Genomic DNA, 18,896 nt, shown 5'->3' with positions numbered 1-18,896 from the left:
ACCTCCTTGTGTTGAAATCAGGACCGGGTTCAGGGCTAACTCCAAATTTAACATGTAAAAATTAACATGTTTTCCAATTCCTACGTACAGTTATCTCACTTCTCCGACTGGTGAACTCATCTGATGGTAAGTACTGTTAGTCGGCGGCATTTACTATTATTTAGGCAATTTTTGTTTCCCAAGGATGCTTTATGATCATCAGATATGACATGGGAATGGACAGATATAGCTGAAACCATGAAACCATGAAAAATGGCGCCATGAATTGGTTAACATTTGCTCGAGCATCGTGCGCTGATGTCCTTGTTTGTGCTATAACGTGTCGATATTCGTAAGGGATGCATATGATATTCGTGAGGATGTTTCCAACAAGCAGAGCAGTCTTTCCTAAACTTGTCAAAGCATATCTATTACTGAGCATTCTGTAGACCTTTCAAGGATTAAATTTGTATATTTCTGCACGTTTTGACTTGACTGCCATAAATTCACCCATACAAGCTAATTTGAAGGCCTGTATGGGGTTAACTGATAAGTGACAAATGGCAAAAATTTTAACTGGCAACTGGCAAATCGCTGGAAATCTAACTGACAACTTACATTTGTGGTGGGCTTTTACTGACAGTTGGCAAAAGACCGGATCGCCCGAAATATCCTAAAAACTGGACGTAAAATCAGGAAAGTTGATTTATTTTGTTCAATAAAAGTACGCTTTTTAATACGCATCAGTACGAGTACGCGAGAGTGTCATATTTTGTTAATAATTACCGTATGGACCATCCACATCAAGGTCATATGTCACATATCGGTAGTATTGTCTTTGATACCCAACTCGATCGTCAGATTACGCCATGGCCGTCAATGCTGGTATTTTAAAAGTTGTTGTAAGCTTTTATAGAATTGATTCGGAAACAGTATTTGAGCGTTACGTAAGCCGTATTCCTACTAAATGTACACACCGTATGGACGCTGAAAAAGCACCTTATTTCATTCCTTGGCTTATGGAGTTGTTCAGTTAATATGGCCTCGGAGATTTTGATGTGAAACTTTATCCCATGGCTCCGAAATCAGGGGGGACGAGCAACAATTTTGCCTTAACTACGAACGAGCAATGGAATCTGGAGCTTCCTACCATACTGGCTGGAACAGGAAGCGAATTAAACAGTATGTATTGGAATGGTTGGGTATTTGGTATTGATATAAATGTATCAGTTAAAAGCCTGCTCTGTAGTATAGAACACCTATAGATACCGATTTATAAGCATTAAAGCATATGCCGTAAACAAAGAATCGTATGTACATGACAACATCACAAACACCGTTTCTGAGGTGAAACAACGGCACAGTATAAAGGAAACCACAGCAACAAACGGCCCTGAAGGAACTGTGTCTCATAAAATTCAAGTCTCACTTAAACTTCTCGAAGGAGGAATGCGCTGCCTGCACAACAGCATAGCTTCAATTAACAACGATTATCTTGAAGACATTGAATTGTGCACGTTACTCACAATTGTTGTGGAGAATCTACACGTAGTCTCCCATTTTAAGGATGAAACCTTCACCGCATTGCCGTATTCCCAAGACTTTGGAATAATTACCAACCAACTATTTTACTCATGAAAAATCCTACTATCGTGTTCCCCACAGCACCACAGAGTTTGCAAGTGTCAACTTTATATATGCGACCGCTACCTTCAGAGGAGATCAACCCCGAGACTGAAAGTGCTATGAAAGAATCGGGAGTGGAAGCGTAGAAGAGGACAGTGGGGGTTTTTCCTTGCCCTGCTTTTGAAGGATCCCCTCGTCAAGGAGAGAAGGAGAAATGAACTAGTTTTTACTGACAACGTCAGTAACGTCAGAGTACATTTTATGGCTCGACAACAACGACACTGGCGACAAGTTCGTTTTCTCTGAGGTAAAAAATAAAAGACTTGTCTCTATCAGCAAGCCTAATGCTTGTGTTTGTGTTCACTCGTTTATAGCTTTTCCGACTGCCTCAAGCTGATGCTAAGCTGATGCTGTTTGAGAGCGCTGTGGATCAACACGCACCCACTAAAAAGAAACGAGTCAGGGAGAAAGATATACCCTATATGACTCCAGAATGGAAGCAAGCCATCAGAGATAAGAGAAAATTTGCAGTTCAATTTGCAAAGGATCGCTCTCTTGAAAACTTCGAGCTCAAACGAAAATACAGGAACATTGCAACACGGGAACGTAGAAAGGCAATAAAGGCCTACTGGTATAGAAAATCGGAAGAGCTGAAATCTAAGCCCAGCGAGTTTTTTAACACATTCAGGCCATTCATCAGTAAAAAGACAAAAGACACCAATGCTATATGTTTGAAATCTGATGATGGCGAGGTCGAGAAAGACCAAACTGTGGTGGCTGAACTCCTAGCAGGCCATTTTAATACGGTGGCAGCGAATATAGGAGGCAACCATATCACCAGCCTAACCGAGAATGATCATAGGAACCACAGTAGTGTCAAGGCTATTGAAAGCGGTTACAAGGGGAATAAATTTGATTTCAAATAATTTAACAAAGAGGAAGTGCAGTGTGCTCTTAAAAATCTCAATGTAAGAAAGTCGTATGGGTGGGATGTGACAGCACCACCCAAACTCTTTAAGGGAGTGGCTGAAGGAATTGCACCATCCCTGACTAGACTTTACAATAACTGTATTGACTTAGGCGAGTGGCCATCTGAATGGAAGAAAGGCGAATGGACCCCTGTATTTAAAAAGAGAGACAGACAAGACAAATTGAACTATCGTCCAATCACTTCACTTATATGTGTGAACAAGATTTTTGAACACTTACTCAGCAAACAAGTGACCAGACATTATGACCCACAGGATGACAGCTTATAGAAAACAACACAGCTGTGAGACAACCCTGCTGATGTTGATAGAAGACTGGAGGTCTGCAGTGGGCAGAAAAGAGCTGGTAACAATATTAACTGCTGACATGAGTAAAGTATTTGACTCGTTAAGCTATTCACTCACTCTAAAAAAGCTGGATGCCTACGATTTTAATAGCAGTTCACTTGAACTGATTAGATCATTTTTTGATAGCAGGCTAAACAGAGTAAAAATAAATGGCCACACGAGTGAATGGAGAATTATGGAACGTGGTTGTCCTCAGGGATCGTCATTCGGCACTCTCCTCTGGAACATGTTCCAAAATGATATGGCATTTCATATCCCTGACTCAAACCTTACGCTCTATGCTGATGACCACCAATTATATGTGACAGGAAAAACCTATGAAGAAGTTGAATCTACTCTAGTGACTCAGGGTCAACAAGCACTGTTATGGTATAGTTACCTACGCTTCATAATAGATGCTTACAGGACATAGCAATACTAATGTATAAAGTAAAGAACGATCTAGTACCTAGCTACATATTTGAGATATTTACTCGAAAGGGTACTCGTTATAACCTTAGGAATAGTGACTTTGAAATACCACGATTTAACACTATACGCTATGGTAAATACACACTTAGGTATCAAGGACCATATATCTGGTCCAAATTAGAAAATGGTATGCGTGAACTACCAAGCCTTAGCATCTTTAAAACTAAAATCCGTAGAGTTGACCTGGTCAGCCTAGTGGAGGACAGTGGCAACTGCTGCAATCTTTGCAGCACGTGATTTTTTTAATTATCTACATTGTACAAGTATTTTTATGTTATCTGAACATTGTTAATATTTCTAAATATTTTTAAATTTTAATGCATAGTTTATCGGCTATATTGTTTCTTATTATGATACTGTACATAGTTTTTTTTTTAATTTTGTAATAGTAGGTGCCCCCAATTAGCTCTATGAGCTAAATACATTGACACGGTAATAAAGATTTTATTATTATTATTATTATTATTATTATTAAACTTAAAGGAAAACTGTTCATTACAAGATATCAAATAAATTTTCTCTCTCTGATGTTCTTGATGGAACTATGTAGCTCCAAATGCAATGTCAGTGGCTGCTTTTGCAAACTTGAGGTCGAACTCAAACCTGTGAGCACGTAGATTGCAAAATCTGTCAAAAGACGACCAAAAAATATGATGCCCATCTTGTCAGGTTTAATGGGCTAAGTCACGCAATTCGAAGTAATGTAACAATCACGAGCAGATAGGAACTCACTGTACACCATTATAGACCGCGTGCATATTGACGAGATCATTACTGATGCTTCCGGTTTGAGATCTCACAAGTTCCCTCAGGAGGAAGTGGATAGAATTGGACGACTGTTGAAAGGTGACATTGCCTCTGACGACGAACACGTCGAAAATGAAGAGGTATCCGATGAGGATTCTACTGATGAACCTCCTCAACGTGCGTTTGTAAGCACCAGATTGGGGAATTCAGCAACTCGCTTACAGCTGTTTTGATTTATAACCAGACGTGTTGAGGATACTCTTTGCTAGTTCAAAATGGGTAAGCCGGATAAACGGGCAGGGTCACGTGTTTCTTATCAGCCGAATTATGAACTCTTAAAATGAAAATGGAAATATAACAATCACGAAATCACGGGAACTCAATAAAGGAGGAGACTTACAGCTTTGTAATTTTCACGTTCGTACTAATTGATATCAATTTTAATTTAATGAATTTAGTGTTTGTTAAGTTTATCTTCGATAACAGTCAGCTTTGATCTCCTCCTATTTTTAACACCTGTGTCTTTTTTTTTTCGGCTTTTACCTTTTTTTTCTGACGTTCTTTTGACGTTTTAAGCTGTTTTTGAAATGCGTCAGTTAATTCAAGAAACAACATCCTTCAAAATTAATTTCTCCAAATTTCTTTTACTATTACTCGATCATAATCGATCTACAAAGAAACTGCTTCGCAGCATTTGTATAGCCCTTTTTACAGTTCCCGGCGACATATTGGATTAGTAACCGCGCACACACGATAACGAGACTGCGGTTGACCCGGCGGTTCTTTCAAACAGCTGATCTACTGACATTTCACGTTCTAATGCACTTTTCAATGCGATTTCTCCCTTCAAAATGGTTTTAATACAACGATATGAAACTTCCGTCACTAGATGACATCCAGAAACTCAAAGCATTAGATCTCAGGGAGACTTTAAAGTCTAATTCAGAATCGGTGGGTGGAATTAGAGCCGACGAAAGTGTGTCGAATGTTTATACTTTGCTGATGTGACACGTCCTCCCATCGAAAAGTGGAGAAAACCGAGAACTTCTTACAGGTATCCAGGACCTATAACAAAACCAGAACGACTTCAAATACGACGCAACTATGGTAAGGATTCAGCCCTTGAATGGTCGGGCGATCTCCGTAATTTACCTGCGATAAATTTCATTCAGCTTTACGATTACCCCGTTGTTTCCACACAAAAATACCGCCACAACATGTTGAGAGGAACGCATTACGATAAGCTGAAATCCTGTAAGTTCTTCTTCGAAGAAAACGTGAAAAAACTGGAGGGCAAAATTTTTGAAAACAAAACTTATGTAATGGAAAATGTTCTTCACTCGATGAAGAAAACACCTAACAGAGCTGTTCTGGAGTTCTCATCTATGTGTGATGTGTTACGCGCAGAGTGTACGTACTCTGCTGTTCTCGGTCTCCGAGTAAAAGGAAAATGCAACCACATCGGAGGAGTGCTGTTTGCTATTGAGGATTTTATAAGAAGGGTCCAAAATAACCCAAAGCCATTAACCAGCACTTCGCTGCTCTCAGTGTGAGTGATACCCCGCAACCAAAGAGTGGCAGCGAAGCCAATCGACAAAGTATTGATTAGAAAGATTCCAGTTTTTCAATAATAATCAGGGAGGAAAACAAATTCAAAATTTACAACAGTATATAAGGTTTGGAATTCGCTTTTTTTTTTTTTAATAGAAATACAATGCGCTTACGACCATATCTCGAGGACGAGGAGCCAAGTGGGATTCCTCTCTTCCCCTCTAATATCTCGCATCTTTTTTCTTTCATTTAAACTCTCGCAGAAGAATTATCCAAATGAAACTCTTTATGTCGAAAGCATACAGCACTTTGTGTCGACCTCTTCGTACATACCATTATCTTATGACTCAAGAACTGAAATTGTCAGACTCGTTAATGACGTCAAGGACTCGCTAGCCTTTATTCGGTCTGTTGTCTTTCTGCTTGCTTCCATATTTCCGCAGTTAAATACGAAACACAACTGACTTATGTCGCTCTGTTGATTCGACCTCATCGATTCTTCAGCGTGAAGAAGATCGAGCTCCGTTAAAATAGAACAAGAAGTTTGAATACCATCATGATTTCAGCCTGGATCTTGATTACATTTTGTGGTAAGTGAGAGTTCTTTCATGCGAATGATTAATGCGCAAATTTCACTTCACTGATCATACGTGCAACAAAGAGAGGTAATTCTTGTCCAATCGTATGAGACAAATTAAATGCCAAGTCATGCTCATTGAGGAATTCAAAACACTTGATCGCTCGCTGAACAGGTGTAGACATGAACAAAGGTACTTTGCATTCTTAGGCTACTTTATTTCAAGGAATATTGAATCGTTTCGTACCAAGAAATGGTCCATTGTTTCGGGTCAACTTTTCCATTAAGCATCAAATAAAAGTCCTGAGTAATTGGTAGTCCTGAGGGGCGGAAAAGCTTGTAACTGATCGTAAAATTATCGGAGTGACAATTTTGCTGCACAGGGGGAGTGGGTTGTGAAAATATGCACTAGTAAAATCAATCTCCATCGGTGTACCCAAGGGTAGACTTGACCCTCGTCTAACGCATCGAGCCAAAGATTCGCAAATTCAAAAATAATTAAACTCATCCGTATTGCAGTGACTCATTTAAACCACCTCTCTCTATATGTAAGTTAAGTGGAGATTTGTTTCTGTCACTCAAATAGACAGAAAACGTTAAATCGATGAATAAGTTATTTCTGACACGAGAGGAAGTTAACATCAACAATTGATGATAAAATATAACAACAACGCCGGCAAGTATATATCACTGAAAATTTTAACCTGACTGCACATTCATTGAAAATAGCGATTCACGTATGAAGTTTTGCCAACAGGTGACTGTTTATTTTTACACCAGGAGCCATGAATATGAAAAATTCCTGATAAGACAGTAAATTCCGAAACCGACACAGTTCCACCTATAGTCCACCATATGATTTCAGTCGCTGTACTCGGATTCTTACAAGGTGTTATTTACGACATTGGAATTTTGTTTTACAGTTAAGATTCGCTCTTTTACATTTGTTTCTTGTATGATATCAACAATTATACCGAGATATTTTCAAACGGTTGTAAAAATACTTTTTCCGCTCACATTGATAACTCTGAGTTTTGAAACTTCAATATCCCCACTGGGTAACCCGAGAATATTTGACTGTCGTCCGTCCCCGCGGGAGAATTTGAACCGGCGGATGGCTCAGAAGAAGAGGTCTACAAGTTACTGACAAATTTTAAAGCTTGGTCAATGAGAAGAAAGTTACGGTCGCCGATTTTGCCTCGTGTTAAAAAATTTACTATTAAATCCAGCACTTGAGTAAGACATTTGAACACCATCTTGGCTCGGCAGGGGAGGAGGATTTGAATAAATCAATTTTCAAAAGTTCAAATGCCCTGGGGTATACCCGGGAAGATGTTGAAACTTCCACTTGATCGACACATTACTCTCGCTGCCTTTTGAAGGAGACCCTCGTCTATAAGAACAAACCCAAAACTTTGAAGAAATGAGAGACTTTGAGGCTGAAACGAAAAGCACTGAAAGAAAGTCATTGAGGCAAAAGCTGACGAGATTTCGAGATCGGATGAACACTTTATGAAACCTGGTGTCGCAATTTTTGGGACGGGAAAAGTGGGAGGGGAGGGTGTTTAAAAAACGCACTGTCGGGAGCCAACAGGAAGTCATATCATTTCTTCTCGCTTTGATTAATATTGCGTAAAGTCTCTTTTTGGTTGGTAATTGTTGAACAGAAGCTTTTTTCATAAATTTCAATGACAATTCTGTGAAGTGGCAGTGGGGTTTTCAGAGCTTGTACAGCATTTAGAGAATTTCTATGCTCTTTCATTTCTTTTATTTAAACTTTTTTAATGCAGACTCATCAATGACGTCAACGTCACACTAGCCATTATTCGGGGCTGTCCTGGTGTACCGGTACACGGGGGAATTCCTATTGTTTTCACATCCATACATGGAGTTGTGACGCAGTTCGTTAATGTTTGGTTCCTTTGTGTACCGGTACACGAGGACACAACCCTTTATTCGGTCTGTTGTCTTTCTGCTTGCTTCCATATTTCCGCGGTTAAATACGAAACACAACTGACTTATGTCGCTTTGTTGATTTCGACCTCGTCGATTCTTCCGCGTGAAGAAGATCAAGCTTCGTTAAAATAGAACAAGAAGTTTGAATACCATCATGATTTCAACCTGGATCTTGACTACATTTTTCGGTGAGTGAGAGTTCTTTCATGCGAATAATTGATACGCAAATTTCACTTCACTGATCATACGTACAACAAAAGCATCTAGAAGTCACTTCTGTTTGCTTTTACAGGCCAGAGGTTTGAACTATTATTCTGAAATTGATTTTGCTCTGTCTGCCGACTTCTAATCGCTAATAATCAAACCGTGCGAGTCAAATTAAAGGTCAATTCATGCCCAAACTGAGAGTAGATCGTTCGCAGAATAGGTTTAGACATGAATAAAGGTACTTTACATTCCTAGGCTACTTTATTTCAAGGTATATCAAATCGTTTTATATCGTCACTCGCAAATGGAGATTTGATTCTAACACTCAAATAGACAGAAAACGATAAATCGATGAATAAGTTCTTTCTGACACGAGAGGAAGTTAACATCAACAATTGATGATAAAATATGACGACAACGCCAGCAAGTATATTTCAACATTTCATTACGGAATCGCGCCCATTGAAAAGCGTCGCCCGAGAAAAGTGGGGTACCCATGATGCTTTGCGGGCGCAATGACCTAGGAATGAGGTTGCAAACGCTCACCGCCAACTTCGGTCGCTTTAGATCTGAATTGACAAATTCCCAAACGGGAGTTGTAAAATTTCGCTTTGCGTCCGTTTAGAGACAATGGAGATACAATTGGAGCAATTAGCATTGTTTCAAAGTGACGAAATGCTCTTTTCGTCGGTAAAGAGCGAGGGCCGCGTTTGCATATCAAAAGAGCGTGAAGTGTTCATCCGTAAGCTTATGAGCGTGAGCGTGCACCTACGTGGAGCGGGAATCTACAACGTATACTTAAGCTTTTCGAAAAGTAATTAGACTACCGACGTGTTATCTGAAACTGACGGCAATAACGGGCCAAAAAGGAAGGTAAAATTCCGCACAGCCCCACACTACATTATACGTTCAGTTCTTGGATAGAGTGACAAAAACAATACTTTACCATTGGGAAAACAGATTTGTTTTACGATAGTATGGGGCAGTACGGAAATTTTACTAAAAGGAATATTTCTGTGATGTTTTGCTTTCTTGGCGAAGTTGATGGTCGAACCTCGCAAATCTGCCGCAATTGAGTCTTAACACAAATTGAAAACCCAGCATTTCAAAGGTAATTTAATTTTACATCTGACCGATTTTTAAACAATATAACCTAATCAAGATAACGCCACTAATTACGTCTATTCTTCTTCGATGAAAAGCGCTACGTTTCGGTTGTCTGCACAAGAAACAATACTTTCGAACACTGCGTACACGGGGGATTACATGATTGACAGTCGGATTGACAGGCCTGCGTGAAGTTACGCATGCTCTCTTTCTCTTTTCTAGCTTATTTGCATTTTCCCGTGCGACGTTTTTCAATGGGCGCGATTCTGTAATGTTCACCTGACTGCACATTCATTAAAAATAGCGATTCACGTATGAAGTTTTGCCAAAAGGTGACTTTTATGTCCTAGTTTTTTATTTTACACCAGGAACCATGAATACGAAAAATTCCTGATAATACTAGATTCAGTAAAATCCGAAACCGACGCAATTTCATCCACGTTACACCATATGATTTCGGTCGCTGTACTTGCATTCTTACAAGGTGTTATTTACGACACTGGAATTTTGTTTTACAATTAAGATATCAACGATTATACCAAGATGTTTTCAAACGGTTGTACAAATACTTTTTCCGCTCGCATTGATAACTCTGAGTTTCGAGACTTCAATATCAAAAAATTGACCATCAGATCCAACACTTCTTTCAGATCTTACGTATGCAGTAGGTAACAATAATTCTATAAGTTAATGGCGTTAAGTCTGATTTCCATCCTGTCTTCTCCGGCGTACTTTAAGGATCCATATTAGGAGCTCTACTATTTCTTATCTATATCAATGTTATCCCTAAGTCAACTACTTACTTTTCTAGTAAGTTTCAGGAGACAAATCACGCCTCACGCTTGTTCATAAATTCACGAATCTCACTCTTCTTTCCGTTAAATTCATGCGTCACATACGTATTTTTTGATGTCTGACACGCACACATAAAAATTTAATCAGTTTGCCTCAGATCAGTTTAAGCGGGTGTTAAAGAGGCTCAGAAAATATGAGATATTAACAAGTTAAAAATCAGCTCAGAATTCTTGGTGGTATAAATAGAGCTATCGCAGCTTAGGGAGTTTTATATGCTGTCCCCTTTTGCTCAGATGACCTCAAACTTTTTAGCATCTGGGATGAACTGTTTCTACTACTTACGTTGAGACACGTGTTCACATGTTCGTTCTTTGTATTTGTTGCAGTTGCCTCCCTGACTCTGGTGACAAGTGATCGTAAGTATAAATGTTCGTCTTACATGTCTACATTTTAATCGACAGTTTTCGTCTTAAGTCAACTAGAATTCTCATTCTTAGTAAAGATATGGTATCGAAGGTGCTAATTTGCAATAAATTTTCAATTTCTATTTCCTTAAATTCTTTTGTTTGCAGTAAGAAACCAACAGAGTAACTGAAAGATGTGTTTCTTTTTCAGCCTGCACCCTTCTTGGAGAATCCATTAATGCTAGTAGTGGTCACATTTCCAGCCCCAACTTTCCCAACAACTATGATCAAAACATGATTTGTACCTGGAATATCATAGTACCCAGTGGGAAAATCATCAAACTGACCTTCTTGAACTTTACCCTGGTAGCAGGTGAAAACGATGACTGTGCTGGAGCGGCAGCAGATAGTGCCCGAGTCTTTATCACAGACGTTGCTTCTCATGGAGGAAAACCTGATGACTTTAAGATCTGTGGTCAAAAGCTTCCCCCTCCTGTGTACTCCGAGGGAAATGTCATTCAAGTGAGATTTGAATGTCGTGCCGGCCTTGTAAACAAAGGGTTCAATGCAACCTTTGAGGCAATAGATGGAGATTCACGTAAGAGCTTTTTCTTCAGGGGTACTTTATTAAGGAAGTATAGAAGTGTACCGAGCATATACACTATTGAGCTAAGCGACAATGTTGTTGAGTATAGCCTGAAAATAATGAGGTAGACAATCTTTGAACAGCTATAGTCTGTAGAAAGAAAATTGAATGTATTCAAGCCTTTCACTCGGATGCAAGCTATTTATATTTCATGTCCGCTACATTGATTTATTTTAAACCCGTCAACATACGAAAAAGGAGCTATAGGTATTAAAAATCAACCAGTTAACCACAGTGGAGTGTAAAATTAAAACTAAAACACGTTTTGAAGCTTGACACAGTCTTTGTTCCTTTTTTCAGCGTGCCCAGCAGATATGATCCTCGATGAAACTTCAGGTTCTTTCTCCTCTCCCTTTAATCCAAGAAACTATCCATTCAACCAGACATGTAGCTGGAATATTACAGGGAAACAAGGATACCGTGTTGAGCTCACAATACCAGACTATAATCTTGAACGTTGTGATGGCGCTGCCTGCTCGTGTGATTATATGGAAGTTCAGGATAGCTTCAGTGATAAAGCGCTGCCTGCAAAACTATGTGGTACACCAAGGTTTATTCCTGTAAAGTTTTTTTCACTGCACGAAAGCTTGAGGGTGGTGTTTGTGTCCGATGATACAAACATGGATTATGACGGATTTGGGGCAACTTACAAGCTGTTGAACTACAGTCCTCCAAGTAAGTAGAGAAAACAACTTCCTAAGATCTAAGAGTTCTCTGAGAGAATGTGTTACATGCAATAAACTCACCCACGCAAGTAATAATAAGGAGCTTAGTCAATAAGAGTGGAGGTTCTCTCTGTTATCAACTCAGGATGAATGCGAACATCTCTGATGTATAGTGTAAGCGGTGATGTACTGAGAAGCCATGCCAACCTTAATTGAATAAAGGTAGTAGGTTTCCAAAGAAACTGTGGTGCTGCGTCGGTCGCGGAGTATAAGAAGATAATTTGGTTTCATTAACTGTGTTGACAATGTAAATTGGTCACCGTAACGAGTTTCAAATATTCATATTATTGCCTTGGGGCTACTCCCTTGTAAAAGCCATACTGGAATATATCACCGTAAAGGGTATGGTTTTGAGCCGCTTTGGTTTGTATAGACTTTGACCATTAGTCGAGTCAACAGTTGTATGGTAAGCATTTCGATTGGTTGTTATTTATCAGCTATTGGAGAACAGAGGCATAAATGACATCACCATTTACGACAGTTTGCTTCTTCACCGTATATGAAACAATTAGATTCCACATTGCCGTGTGTCTGTTGAGAAAGAGATGCCAGATGATGTCAAACTCTGGTCATCAGTGACACTTGGCTGCACCTCGTGTGCCACTTTTTTGTTCTTACCATGCGGATTTTGACGGAATCTGTGAAGGAAACTATATATCTATCACCAATCCATGTTCATTCTGGCCTATTCCCAGAGTTCTAGTTAGTTAAACAGAGCGAAACAGACAGAGGCAAAATAGTAGTGGCGTAGTAAAAAAGAGAGTGAGGTTTGGGTCTAGTCGGGAAAAGAAGAAGTTAATTACACAACATGACCCACCTCTCCTTCGTTTTTTCACTCCTCTGTTACTCTCACGCAGTTCAATATGGCATTGCGTTTTACCAACTGAACGCCTGAAACAGCCTATGCTTCTTCTCCCACACTCACATGCTTTTTTTTATTGTACACAGTTTGTCCCAAGGAAGCAATTCCTCTCTCAGGCAGCGGAAAAATAAGCAGCACAAACTACCCAAAGAGTAACTACACTGCGTCCAGAAATTGTACCTGGAACATTACCGCGCCAGCTGACAAAATTGTAAAGTTTACGTTTACTGACTTTGTCTTAAGTGAGTGTTCAGCCAATCCTTGTTCGGACTCTTGTTCTTATGTGGAGCTTTATGATGGTGGTTCAACAAGTTCTCGTTTGCTGGGGCGATTTTGTCAGGGGTCGTCTTGGAATAAGTCTCATTTCTCGAATGGAAGCCAAATGTTTGTGATGTTCCATCCCGGACAAACAGTTGCTCGTGGTTTTGAAGCAGAATATTCAGTGCTGTCTCTCACAACAACAACATCACCTTCAACAACAATATCACCTTCAACAACAATATCACCTTCAACAACAACGTCACCTTCAACAACAATATCACCTTCAACAACAACGTCACCTTCAACAACAGCATCACCTTCAACAACAATATCACCTTCAACAACAATATCACCTTCAACAACAACGTCACCTTCAACAACCACGTCACCTTCAACAACAATATCACCTTCAACAACAACGTCACCTTCAACAACAACATCACCTTCAACAACAATATCACCTTCAACAATAATATCACCTTCAACAACAACGTCACCTTCAACAACAACGTCACCTTCAACAACAATATCACCTTCAACAACAACGTCACCTTCAACAACATCACCTTCAACAACAATATCACCTTCAACAACAATATCACCTTCAACAACAACGTCACCTTCAACAACAACGTCACCTTCAACAACAATATCACCTTCAACAACAACGTCACCTTCAACAACATCACCTTCAACAACAATATCACCTTCAACAACAATATCACCTTCAACAACAACGTCACCTTCAACAACAACGTCACCTTCAACAACAACGTCACCACCATCTTTTACAGAAATAAAAGCGACGAGTGAATCTGCGGCTACCAGTGGTAGGTACCCCAACATGTTTTATTTAGGATACAAAAACAAAATCAAAATAAAATACATCTTGCAAAGGATGAAACAGAGGTTTGCCCTATGACGTTTGATCTTAAAAGAAAATGATAAATATCTATTTATCTTTTAGTCTATACACAGTAAAATATTCATCAAAAAAGCCAAGAGACTAAGTCAAAAGAGGCTTAGGCCGGTCCGTTTTTTAAAATTACTGGCTTCGACCACGGGTCGCGGTAGACTGTTCCCATTCTTGTACCGCATACGGACGGCGAAAGGATATTTGGAAGCGTTACACTTTCCTGGTTTAAGAGATACTTTGGATTATTTAAGCTAATTCTGTCTTGTAGCATTCTAGAAGAGAGAGGTAAAGTCTGCAAGATTCCGGTGTAAGCCATTCAGCCTCCTCAGGCGCTCTTCGTATATCATCTTGTACAAGAGGTTGTAAAGCGTAGGGGAAGCCTCTGGACCCGATGGGTCCACTGAATGAAAACCGAATATTTTGTCGGCTTTGTTGATCATCGCATTAACGCGTTTGCTCTATGTTGGGTCCGAAGTGATCACAACGCCTAGGTCTTCAGCACTGTTAACGGTTTTAAGACTTGAACTCAGCGAGTTGGTAACGATTTCACCCAAACCGCTACGATTCGTCTACGGTCGTTGACGAATCTTCACACCGGAAGTCGAATAGTGTGTTAACATACCGGAAGTCGAATAGTGTGTTAACATACCGGAAGTGGAGGGTGGTAAGCAATGTGTGAAAATAAGTATCATGGTATACCGGAAGTCGAATTGTGCGTTAACATACCTGAAGTAAAGGGGCGTGAGCAATGTGTGATAATGAAGAGTAGAAAAAAGAAAATGACAACATGAACCTTCCGTGTTCTTGAGACGTGAAACGGCTACGATTCGTCTACGATTAGACAACATCTCCATCCCCCCTTCGTAATTTCTTGCGGAATATTTTCTAAGTGTCTTGCAAATCGACTTCCGGTATGACGGTTTGACATCAACTGTGACGAGTCGTTCGATCGAGTCAATCGACTTCTGGTATACGAGTCGTTCGATTCGAGTCGAATTGAGTCGATTCGACAACATTTTCAACAACCCATGACAGTTACTTGCGAATTTACTTCCGGTATGCGTTTCCATCTAATGAGAGATGGTTTATCAGATTTCCGGTATAACAAGACGGATTAACCGCGAATCGACTTCCGTAGAACGATTCGTAGCGGTTTGGGTGTATTGGAAAACCCTCATGCGTTATTTGCATTACCTCGCATTTGTCGAGATTGAAGAGCCGACTTTATTTCTCAGTCCATGCTGCTAGCTGGTCGGTGTCGGACTGTAGCTCCTGCGTTTCTTTTTTTATGTTTGAAAGTCCTCGATGTATCTTTGTGTCGTTGGCGAGCAACTTCATCTTGGACGAGATGTTTGAGTTTATGTTATAAAAATATATTAAAAAAAAGAAAAGGACCCAGGATTGTGCCATAGGCAACATCAGATTACACAAGAAACCACGAAGAATAAGTGCCACGCACCACGACGCGTTTCAGGCGGCCAGTTACGAAATTTCTGAACTAAAACAGATGGGGTCCATCAATCTCATACCACTTTAGCTTAAGCAGTAATCGTTCGTAGTGTAGAGAATCGAATGCTTGGAAAAAAAAAATCTGTTGGTTTCGATCTGTTTCTGAATGTCGCCCAGTCGTTAAATCAAGGTAGTAATTGCGTTTAAGTGGACTTCGTTTCAAGAAATCCAAATTGCACACAATCAAGGTAAGCGAGATCTGCCGAAAGTTCCGAGGCTCTCTGCAGTCTTTTTTACCCTTCTTGTGAACGGGGACAATATCGGCTATTTTACACGCCAACGGAACCTGGCTAGTATCGAAGGGGCTGATGAGCGAAGAGAGGTCGCTAACTCGACGGCGCATCTTTCAGCACGTGCGGTGAAAGAATCAGGCCCGTGGGACTTGTGCGAGTTTAGTTTCGTAAGAAGGTAGTTAATTTCGTTTACATTACATTGGATAGTTGACAGTTTGAGATCCACGACGTTGCATCATCCTCAGATGTAAAGACGGACGAATAATTAGAATTCATGTTTTCGGCAATATCTAAATCTTCCGTCATTGTAACATCATTAACTTTCAAGGGGATTAACTTTTTTATCCTTTACTCGCAGATGAGATGTAATTCCTAAACGCTTCCGGGTTTCCAGATATCTTTAGATCTGCAGAGATCGTATTGATGAATATGCAAAGCAAGTTGAGAGCTGTGTTATTTCGTAGTAACAAACCTTGTTTTTCGCCAAAAGTGCCTTAACCCTCAAAACGCACTTAATCTTGTGAACCCATCACAGGCTGACAATCAGATCTTCTTTTAATGGTGCGAGAACTCCATGGGGTGGGGTTGAATTTTACCCTCAATTAAGCAATGAATTAGTTTCGGTCTCTGAGTGTTGACGGATTACATAATTAACGAAATTATTGAGTGATATTATTCCACCTTATTATATTTTTCAATCAATGATCATCATATGTTATCACTAATTTAAGCGGTTCTTTAAGACTTTCCAATTTTCATTTTAAATTGTAGCGCCAGAGGGATCCTTATCGACAGCGGCTGCTATAGGAATAGGATTGGGTTGTGTGGTCTTTCTTCTACTCGTCTTCATAGCAGTATATTATCTTTTCATTGGTGAGTTCGATCGCTTCCTGTCCTTACGGGAAAGTGGGTCTGGTGCAATAATTACCTCCCAGTTCGTCCTGTGCTTGGTAGGAGACCATAACTTTAAGATCTCTTATTATGAGGATAGACGATATGGCGAGTCTGATCCCTGAATATATTTGAAGTGTGCTAAAAGTATTAGTGGAGAGAAATAGCGAGCTACATTAAGGATTCTACTAATTCTCAATTTGACTGGTAGACTTTCTTCTGGGGATCTCAGAGACTCTTGGGAGTTTCAGAGGTCGTAATCTGGTCGGATCTTAAGAAGTGTTTTTCCTGGTGCCATGTGTGGTGCCCATAATTATTTTAGAATAAAAATTTCTATTTCTTTGGTCCTCATGGGAGTGTTTCAGGAGTCAATCATTACAAATAGGAACCTGCTCCCGAAATCAAAATAAATTAAAGAATGCAACATCCCGCGGCACTTAATACCATCTCAATTTGAAATACTGCTTGTTCTCAACAGTTAAAAAGAACAGGAGAAGTACATCTCCGAGTGATGAAGGCAATGAAATGGAAAAATGCACAAAGGAAAATAACAAAGTATCTGCACCTGAAGCCTGAGCATGATTTGAACTTGTCTACTTCCTGCCAGTCCGGATCTTAAACCAGTTTATATCTATTTGGATTTTTTGTTTTATGTTGTGTGTATTAAGGCACTTAAAAGTCTCATTCGGGGAGTGGTCTAATCATTTTTTTTCCTCAATGACCGCCCAAGTTTTGCAGAGATTTAGGAGAATGGGCCCGAGGAATAGAATAGAGAAGATCGTGTCTATCTGCCCGTAGTTAGACTCTACCCAGACCTTTGACAAAGAGTGTGGAAACATAGGAAACCCTATTCACGTATAACTAAAACTAATTAGAGCAATTTTCAATTCAGTGTCGAAAGTAATTTGAGATTTTATCTATTATGCTTCACTTTGGGCTGTGATTCTGAGTCCAGAAAAGTCGCGCCACACTCTCCACCAATCAGCTGAAAAACTTAAACCAATCACAATTCGGTCGTCCGCGTTTTCCCGCGCTTTCCGTAGTTTTGTCTGTGTTACTATGAGTTCTTGTTGGCTGTTAAAGATATTTTCCTTTAGTAAGGACTCAATCATCTAAGAGTATAGTATTTGTTGTTGTCGTTAGTGACCGAATGTTTGTTAAGTCATACTGAGACAGAGCTATTGTGATGTACTTGAAAGACTGTGCGTTTCGAGGAATTTTGGACGCAACAGGCAGTTTGTGTCGGTGTGTGCTAAGCTGTGGTCTGTGGAGGGCATAATTAAGTATTAGAGGGTGATCATTGTTAGTATTCCCTACACGAATCGCTCCTTAGTAAAAAAAAGTGTCGAAGACAATACAAAGACTTTATTAAACTTCGAATTTGTTGATAGCAAAATTGCTGATATCTCCAAAGAAAGGTGAAATAAATAGATGAATACATAAAAATTAAATAAGGCAAAAAGTAAATATAGATAAAAATATGCATGTATGTACAGTTAATTTCAGAATTTAACATTGGTCTCAAAAAGAACAGCATACATTATCCAGTTGAACAGTTTTTAGTGCAATTTTGAATGCAGCAAAATAAGTAGACACACGGACATTATCTGGCAATAAGTTCCATGGTTTGCTGGCATTATATCGAAATGAATGAAGACCATAATTTTTTTTATTTACACGTGGGATAACTAGACTGCGTTTGCCTCGTAAACTAATGCTGGTTTACCGCTCGGTTAAAAGATCAGAAATATAACTAGGTGCAGCATTATTTAATGCTAGAAAAACTAATTTGAGCATATCATTTATTCGGCGTGCTCTCAGGCTAGACTGATTAATTTCTTGTAAAAATTTTTCATACGAATTGTTGAAGTCATTAAAAACGAAAACCACATCGGATGCCAAATCCGAAAACTCTTTGTTATTTTGACGAAAACTAAAAACTAAATGCTAAAAAACTGAAAATCCGCAAACCGCAGTGAACACCAAAACCGAAAAACCGAGGTTTTCTAGTAAACCGAAAATCGCAATGCTCTCGCTAAGAGGAGGAGCACTCATTGGAAGGAGAATGCTTAATCAAGGGGGGCGCTTTTTTTTTA

At 39.5% G+C, this 18,896-nt stretch overlaps 1 protein-coding gene and 1 pseudogene across 1 annotated transcript; both read left to right on the top strand.

The window, feature by feature from the left end:
* Positions 1-4,878: 4,878 nt before the first annotated feature.
* LOC149034888 (uncharacterized) lies at positions 4,879-5,890 on the top strand (annotated as a pseudogene).
* A 2,339-nt stretch (positions 5,891-8,229) lies between these two features.
* On the top strand, positions 8,230-18,711 carry LOC113672568 (CUB domain-containing protein 2). Its single transcript, XM_089192754.1, has 7 exons — positions 8,230-8,432; positions 10,740-10,769; positions 10,969-11,355; positions 11,704-12,078; positions 13,077-14,081; positions 16,681-16,782; positions 17,279-18,711. The coding sequence occupies exons 1-7, from the start codon at positions 8,399-8,401 to the stop codon at positions 17,374-17,376; spliced, it is 2,031 nt and encodes a 676-aa protein (XP_089048880.1). The 5' UTR covers positions 8,230-8,398; the 3' UTR covers positions 17,377-18,711.
* Positions 18,712-18,896: the final 185 nt, after the last annotated feature.

Source organism: Pocillopora damicornis, chromosome 13, assembly GCF_964200805.1.
Source record: "Pocillopora damicornis chromosome 13, jaPocDami1.2, whole genome shotgun sequence".
NCBI lineage: Eukaryota > Metazoa > Cnidaria > Anthozoa > Scleractinia > Pocilloporidae > Pocillopora > Pocillopora damicornis.
Note: the sequence above shows the minus strand (reverse complement) of the source record. Positions and strands in the feature narration are given on the sequence as shown.